Source organism: Rhipicephalus sanguineus, chromosome 3 (genome assembly GCF_013339695.2).
Source record: "Rhipicephalus sanguineus isolate Rsan-2018 chromosome 3, BIME_Rsan_1.4, whole genome shotgun sequence".
Taxonomy (NCBI): Eukaryota; Metazoa; Arthropoda; class Arachnida; order Ixodida; family Ixodidae; genus Rhipicephalus; species Rhipicephalus sanguineus.
Window position 1 is genome coordinate 47,398,877 of NC_051178.1, and position 7,980 is coordinate 47,406,856.

General features: G+C 54.4%; 1 protein-coding gene across 1 annotated transcript; it reads left to right on the forward strand.

The window, feature by feature from the left end:
- The first annotated feature begins 2,626 nt into the window (after positions 1-2,626).
- Positions 2,627-4,810, forward strand: LOC119385448 (cullin-3). The gene is made up of 3 exons (XM_037652880.1): positions 2,627-2,803; positions 2,877-3,586; positions 4,525-4,810. Exons 1-3 carry the CDS (start codon positions 2,627-2,629, stop codon positions 4,808-4,810), a joined length of 1,173 nt encoding a protein of 390 aa, XP_037508808.1.
- The last annotated feature ends 3,170 nt before the right edge of the window (positions 4,811-7,980 follow it).

The following is a 7,980-nucleotide window of genomic DNA, read 5'->3' on the forward strand; positions in this document are numbered from 1 at the left end:
CAATGATGGTGTGCGTCAACACCCTGGCCTTTTTGCAGGGCGGACGCCTGCGCCCAGAGCAAAAGGTCAAAATATACCGCAGCGTCATCCTCCCGGCGATTACGTAGGCTTCGCCGATATGGTGGGACGAGAACTGCCCCGACTGTAGGCTGAAGGCCCGGGTGATCGGGAGCAGCGGCCAGGTGCATGCCAGGACTTCGGGAACAGAGGAAAAACCGCGAGTTCTGTGACATCGCCTTCCGGGAACTTGACGGTTCAGAGATCTGGGCACATCGATTCGTGACGGCTGCCAGGTATTCGGGCTGCCACGCCCTCTTCGCTATCGCAAAGTAGGGCGTCAATCCCGAAGACAAGTGGCTTCCGCCCATGCGGCTGGTAGTTGAAGACCTGGGCAGCGATTTCATTCAGCTGCTTGTGGACATCGCCTACCACATTCCTCTGCACGACCTTGTAGGCCCGCACAACGTGGCTGATATGCTCGACCTCTCCGAGAAGCTGAAGTTAAGCCAGCTGCGCAGTCATTGTGTGGAGGTTTTGGAGCGCAACCTTCAACCGGAGAGCTGCATAGGAAGCTATCTCCTGGCCTCCAGGCGCAGCTACGACTACCTCACTACTAAAGCATTTTGCTACCTTGTTCGGAACTTCGATCAGGTGTGGAAGAAAAACACCGAGTTTGAAGCTCTGACCCCGGAGGAGTTGCGCACCATCCTCGAAGACGACCGAGTGCACGCACCGAGACAGGTGGAGGACACCTTCAACGCCCTCCTAAAGTGGATCCACGCCGACGTGGCCGAAGCTGGCAGACAGCCACTACAGGCTAGTAAAAGCACAAACAACCGTTTAAAGCCACAAAATTAGCTAGAGAAACTTGCTTTTACATTACAGCGAGAGCTTGAGGTGCGCGTCTTTCAGCCCGAAAACTCGTCGCGAACCTAGCGGCGGCCGTGAGCAATTCGAGCAGTACGGCGACGCGCTCGCGGCGCTCGATGGGCCACCTGTTTTATACTACCACCGTGGTTTAGGGGGAGCCGTGGCCTCCGTGACTACTTCTGGCTGCGCGCGTTGGTGAAACTGATCGCGAAGGCCATGCTTTTACAGAGCTGATGGCGCCGATGACGCGGCACGCCGAAGTTGACGTCACCGCCTTCGCTCAGCAGTTCAAGAAGCCCTGCGGCTGCAGCCGCTGTTTTTTTGCCAAGAAATGCCATTTGCGTTCACTTCTGTGAACTCTTACATTGGTTTTCGTATTCAGCAAGGATCAAACTATGGTTACACATTCCCAAGTCATTTTTTTAAAAGTGCTTCAGCTTCCCTTTAACGCCGAGTTTCGTCTCTTCGCGTTGAGGCGTTACGTCGCCTTCGGCCAGAATGGGTAGCGCTCCCCCACAAACACGTGGTACAGCATCCCTCGTTACCAGCTATTGCACCGTTTAGACGACTGTCGCGCCGCGCAGCCTGCAACGCCTGCCGCGTGCCCGGCATACCCATCTATACAGATGGCTCGTACACCAACCTGTCCGCGGGGGCGGCCTACGTGGTTTTCGACCCCAACCAGGTATCGTTTACTTCATGCCACGTCGGCTTACGCGGCGGAAGTGGTCGCCTTTACAGAGGCGCTCAAACACGTCTCGGCAGAGCGGTACACGGGTCGCGTCGCTGTTTACACAGACTGCCTGTCGTTGCTTCAGGTGACAGCGTCCACTCAAAACGCGGAACCACACGTTATGGAGATTCGCCGGCTCCTCAACACCATCCGTCGGCGTTCTCTCATCCACCTATACCACGTGCCTGGTCACGCTGGGGTTTATGGGAACGAGGTCGCAGACTACCTGTCCCAACGGGCGACTCTCGTCGGCCTTCTCCGCCGCATACCCTCGCCGTTCAGAGTCGTCCGGCGCCAGTTTCGCCAGGAACTGTTGGCTATGTGGAACGATCGCTGGCGAGCGGACTTTCGAAGAACAGAACTGCACCGCTGGGTACAGGACTTGCGCGACATGCCGTCGTTGTTTCCCCCGCCCCAACCCCTCATTAAGCTCGTGACGGGACACGGCCGCTTCCCCCAATACTTCTACTGGTTCGGCCTGATGCGCTACCCTCGCTGCCCTTGTGGAGCATACAGCGTGGATATGTCGCACGTACTCCACGCCTGCGTTATTACAACACTTTACACCTCCCGCATCAGGCCGCAAGACGCCTACTGCGCTGGGCGCTATGCAGAGATTCTCTAAAGCCCGCAAAACCGCGCCTTGCTCATCCGCGCGGTACGCGCGTTACGTGAGGAGATTCCCCACGTCTCATTATGAAATAGCTGCGCAAGATTCAATTAACCGCGTTCCGCTTGTGCAAAACGACAACCTCACAAACACACCAACAAGCATCAGGGGGCCTTTGCAGTATCGAGGCACACACAGTGGCCATCACGGCGGGGCTCTCGGGCCTCTGTGTGACTCGTTCTGCAAGCCCCTCACCGCCACTCTCTCTTGGCGGCCGGTGGTGCCGGCCGGGTGTTGGCGCAGCAAGTGGCTGCCATCGTGTTCATCGTGTTCATCGACGAGAGCTTTCGACGAGATACAGGAGAAGCAAAGTACCAACCAATGCTTCGATGATATATCAAGCCGCTTACGCCATGGTGGCACGGAACGAAGGAGAGCGCCTCTACCGCGGACTGCGCGAAGCCGTGACTGAGCACCTTACCAACAAGGTACGCGCCCTCGTGTTGGCTACAGTAGACGAAAGCTTCTTGCAGACGTTGAATCATGCCTGGGAAGACCACCAGAGGAGCATGAGGATGATCAGCGACATTGTAAGGTACCTACGTGCCTCATTCCAACATCGACAGCGTAAGCAAAGCGGGTGTGCGGCTCTTTCGCGATGAGGTTGCGCGATGCGCCGACAAGCGGGACCGCCTCCGCGAAGCCATGCTCGGCTTGGTGAAGACGGAACGCGAAGGCGAATCGGTCGACAGGGCTTCGTTGAAGAAGGCGTGCGAAATGCTCATAGTGTTGGGACTCGACTCGAGGTCTGTCTACGAGGAAGACTTCGAGGTGCCTTTCCTCGCTGAGTCGGCCCAATTCTATGCCTTCCTGGGACAACAATACATCAACACTAAGGACGCTTTTGAGTACATTGCCCTAGTTGAACAACACATCAACGAAGAGTCCGAGCGGTCGAAGCAGTGCCTGGATGATTCCACCGTGGTTCCAGTCGTGCAGGTGGTACAGAAGGAGCTCATCGGAAAACACATGAAGACCACTGTAGACATGGAGGACTCGGGCGTCCAGCATATTCTCAACAGCAGTATGACTGAGGACCTGACTAGTCTATTTCGGTTCTTCAAGTGCGTGCAAGGCGGCGTCAAAACCTTGCTCGACTGTGTCAGCAAGCACCTGCGAAATCTAGGAAGATCTATCGTGAATGAGCACGGGGACTCGGTGAGCCTCATACCGGAAATGATGGACCTGAGAGACCGTTTCGACTACTTTATCCAGCACTCCTTCGACGATGATGAAGACGCCAAGAAGGCAATCGCTACCGACCTTCAGTACCTACTTGGTTTGACAAAGAAATCACCCGAGCACCTGGCTTCGTTTGTAGACGACATGATGCGAAAAGGAATTAGGCACATGCCAAAGCAGGAAATAAACCAGATCCTAGACAAGTTATGGCGATATTTCGGCCCCTGTCGGTATTGCTTGTGTCGTCCATTTGAACTCTGGACATTCCTCTCCCGTGTTTTGTCATCTATCCCTCTCTCTAACCTTTTTTTCGCTTTCCTTTCTCATTCATTCTTTCTTATAACTTCTTGCTCTCATCTTTCTCTCTTATTCACTCTGCACTTTCTTTCCTGTCTTTCACCTCACTTCATTGGGCATGCCAATGCCACAAACGTCTCTGACTCATTATTCATTAAAAAAAAGAAGCCTGCTGGGTTTCTGTGCTCGTCGTCCCAACACTTTAGGACCCATATGCATTATCGTTGCCCATAATTTTCATTCTTTTGTCTAATTGGCTTTTCTTTCAAATTTGCGCTTTGGGTTATATTTCAACCCCGTTTCAATTATATTTATTGGCTTTAAACCTGGTATGCTTCGGCAGGAACAGGCCTTTCCGATGACTATTTTTGTTTTTATTTTTATCCTAATAATGGGAATGAATTTTACTGGGGCGGCACTTCTTTCAGGCAAGCAGCTGCAGGAGGAGCGTTGTGACATATAGGAGGTGACAAAGATAATGTGGTGGAAGAAAAGGAAGACGACAAGCGTAGCATGACGTATAACCGCACGACCAGAAGAAGAGGAAAACGAGGTCGAAGATATAAAATAAGAAGGTAACGTGGCCATGGGGGCCCTGGGTGTTCGATCGTGAGCGCGTGAGGCAGGCACGAGCGTCGCCGGCCTGTGTTCCGGGCGCTCCGGCTCCCTTCTACGGCATCTCGTGCTCCATCGCTCTACGGCATCGCACTGTAGTCACCGGCCATTCAAGGACACGTCCTAGGAAATGGATGGCAGGCGTGAACACCCGCAGAGGCCAGGGAGCGTCATCGGCTTGTGCACCGAGCGCTTCGTCCCACGGCACCGCTCCGTTGGCCTCGCCTGAGCCAGCCCTGTTCCCGAGAAATGCTGGCCAGCTCAAGAACCTACCTGCGACGCACAGTTCGTTGAACTGCGAGCCTCCCAGCCTCAACGCCAACGCCAACTCGCGTTCCGCACAAGAGAAAGACGGCGTCACCGGCTCGGACGCCGACGTTAACGCCGCTGCAGTGTCCCCGACAACTTCTCGCCTCATCGTGCATCGGCACAGAACGCCGTAAGTGGTTTGAGCGAAGAACTCTCCGTACTGTATATTGTAGCGATGCTGAAGCACAAGGGCTAATAAAACGTATTTATTAAGGGCGAACCTGTGCCCACAACTCAAAGGCACTGCGCTCGGAAAACTGTGAGTCAGTCGAACACCAAAGATGTCCTTCAGCTGTTCTCTTCTTTTTTCTCCGAGAGGCACACGAGCGCGTGGCGCATGCGAGCCAGGTCCGGCCAGGTCCTCGTGCCACGATGGTCGCTGCGCAGCACTACGATACGGCGCGCAGTGTCGGGTAAGCATGTTGACGGCGCTATTTGAATGCGGCCAATATGTCGCGGCATTATCCCCTTACTCAACGCATCGACCCGATGCGTCAGACAGGGAAAGGAGTCGTGCGAACTCTCACTCGTTGTTCGATGATCTGTCATAGTAGGGCTTCATGCGGACTACGTGTACCACCTCTGTGGGATTGCGGCGTCTTGAGGTCTCGTGTCCAGCAGATTTGACTTCGTAAGTAACGTCGCTTATACGACGGAGTACTTCGTAAGGGCCGAAGTATCGGCAAAGAAGCTTTTCAGAGAGTCCATGGCGGCGCACTGGGGTCCATATCCACACTTTGTCACCGGGCTCATAAAGCGCTTCAGTACGTCGCTGGTTGTACCGACTGGAATCAACGCGCTGTTGGCGGCGTATTCTGTATCTTGCCATCTGTCGTGCTTCCTCGGCTCTTTGCAAGAAATCGTCTAGGTCAGGTGGATAGCTGCTTTCGTCACCTAGTGGCAACATGGCATCCAATGGAGTGGTTACTCTTCGGCCGAATACAAGTTCGAATGGCGGAACTCGATGTGTTTCTTGCACGGCTGTATTATACGCAAAGGTTATGTAGGGCAATATTTCATCCCACAGTTTATGTTCAACATCGACATACATTGAAAGCATGTCGGTCAGAGTTCTGTTCAGGCGTTCCGTTAAGCCATTTGATTGAGGGTGGTACGCCGTGGTTCTTCTATGACCGGTATGTGTCATTCGTATCAGGCACTGCATTAGGTCTGCAGTAAAGGCCGTTCCACGATTCGTGATAACGACGATGGGCGCACCATGTCTGAGGACTATGCTGTTGACAAAGAACTTGGCGACTTCGACTGCTGTTGCGCTGTACAGAGAGTCAGTCTCAGCATAACGGGTCAGATAGTCTGTGGCTACCACTATCCACTTCTTGCCTGTAGAAGATGTCGGGAAAGGTCCTAGGAGGTCCATGCCGACTTGTTGGAATGGGGCGTCCGGAGGGTCTATTGGCTGGAGAAGACCTGCAGGTTTTACGGATGGAGTTTGGCGTCTTTGACATTCGCGACAGGTTTTGACGTAGCGCTGCACTGATGCGAGCAACTTAGGCCAGTAGTACTTCAGACGAATCCTGGCGAATGTACGGCTCACACCCATATGTCCAGATGTCGGTTCGTCGTGGCATGCGTGCAGAATTTCTTCTTGCATAGCTGTAGGTACGACTAGTAAAAGCTTTTCGCCGTTGGGCTCGAAGTTCCGCTTGTAGAGGACTCTTCCTCGAAGACAGAACGAAGGGAGTCCTCTCGAGAATTTGCGCGGGACTTGAACGTCGAGACCCTGCAGGCGTTGTACAAGCGGCAGCAAATCCGGGTCATCAAGTTGTTGTTGAGCGATTTCCGATGCGTCGACAACGCCTAGGAACGGGAAGTCATCTTCTTCAGACACACTTGGATCGACTGGTGCGCGTGACAGGCAGTCGGCATCGATGTGTTTTCTCCCGGATTTGTATACTACAGTAATGTCATACTCCTGCAGCCTAAGGCTCCATCTTGCTAGTCGCCCTGACGGATCCTTGAGATTTGCCAACCAGCATAGCGAATGGTGGTCACTGACTGCCCTGAACGGTCTACCATAAAGGTAGGGTCGAAACTTGCTTATTGCCCAAATGACTGCGAGACACTCTTTTTCGATTGCAGAGTAGTTAGCCTCAGCTTTTGACAGTTTGCGGCTAGCATAGGCTAACACTTTCTCTTGACCATTTTGCCACTGGACTAGTATAGCGCCGAGGCCGATATTACTGGCATCGGTATGAATGTCTGTGTCGGCTGTCTCATCAAAATGGGCAAGGATTGGTGAAGCTTGCAGGCGTTCTCTTAATTCGTCAAAGGCGTCCTGTTGTTTGCTTTCCCATATGAAGGGCACGTCGTCTCTTGTTAGTTTTGTAAGGGGTTCTGCAATGTTTGCAAAGTCTTCCACAAACCGCCTATAGTATGCACATAAACCAAAAAAGCGACGCACTGACTTTTTGTCTCTGGGTGTCGGGAACGTCGCAACAGCGGTTGTCTTTTCGGGATCTGGGCGAACGCCTTCAGAACTAATGACGTGCCCAAGGAATCGCAGCTCTTCAAAGCCGAAGTGGCATTTTTCCGGTTTAATTGTCAAGTCTGCTGAGCGGATGGCTTCCAGTACTATGCGCAGCTGGTAGGAATACACCTTGCTGCCGACCTCATCCGTGAAACGCCGCAAGTCACACGCGCGACAATCTACACCGACTCGAGGTCTGCCCTCCGCCAGCTCGCCAAAGAGGAACGCGCCCCCCCACTCGCACAACGTGTGGCGTGGTCACTCCACAGTCTGCGCGAACACGGATGCGACGTGGCTCTCCAGTGGATACCGTCGCACGTTGGCATCGCAGGGAACGAGGCTGCCGATGACCTGGCAAAGACAGCACACGACCCAGCTGTTCCACTGACAACGTGCGCGGACTCCGTGGACTCAGCGCGCCGAAACCTTTGGCGAGAGATCGTGCGAAACCACCCCGACGAGCGCATGGCCGCCGGCTCTCCACCACGCGTTCTATCGGAAACCGTGCTGACCAGGAAAGAGCGGTCCCTCCTCCTCGCACTGCGGACAGGTTCCGTCTGGCCTGCTGAGCGCCGGCAACGCCTCCGCGGTGCGCCCTCGCCCCTCTGCAGTGACTGCGGAGAGAGGGAAACCGTGGCGCATCTCTTCCTTTCCTGCTCCGCCCTCTCCACCCACCGCGAAGCGCTCGCTCGTGCCTTCAAGCAGCTGGGTCTTCCGTCTGCCACGGTAGATGACATCCTGCACCCGGTAGGATCAGCCCATCGCGTGCGCCCTGCCCTGCGCGCGGTCCTCAACTACATCGAAGCCGCGCAACTG

Bases quoted from the DNA above. Each gene is read 5' to 3' on its own strand.
- LOC119385448 (XM_037652880.1), top strand. From the start codon at position 2,627: ATGGTGGCACGGAACGAAGGAGAGCGCCTCTACCGCGGACTGCGCGAA. The intron at 2,804-2,876 runs GTAAGGTACCTA...TTTCGCGATGAG, and splicing joins TGAGGATGATCAGCGACATT to GTTGCGCGATGCGCCGACAA. The intron at 3,587-4,524 runs GTTTGTAGACGA...GAACACCCGCAG, and splicing joins TCACCCGAGCACCTGGCTTC to AGGCCAGGGAGCGTCATCGG.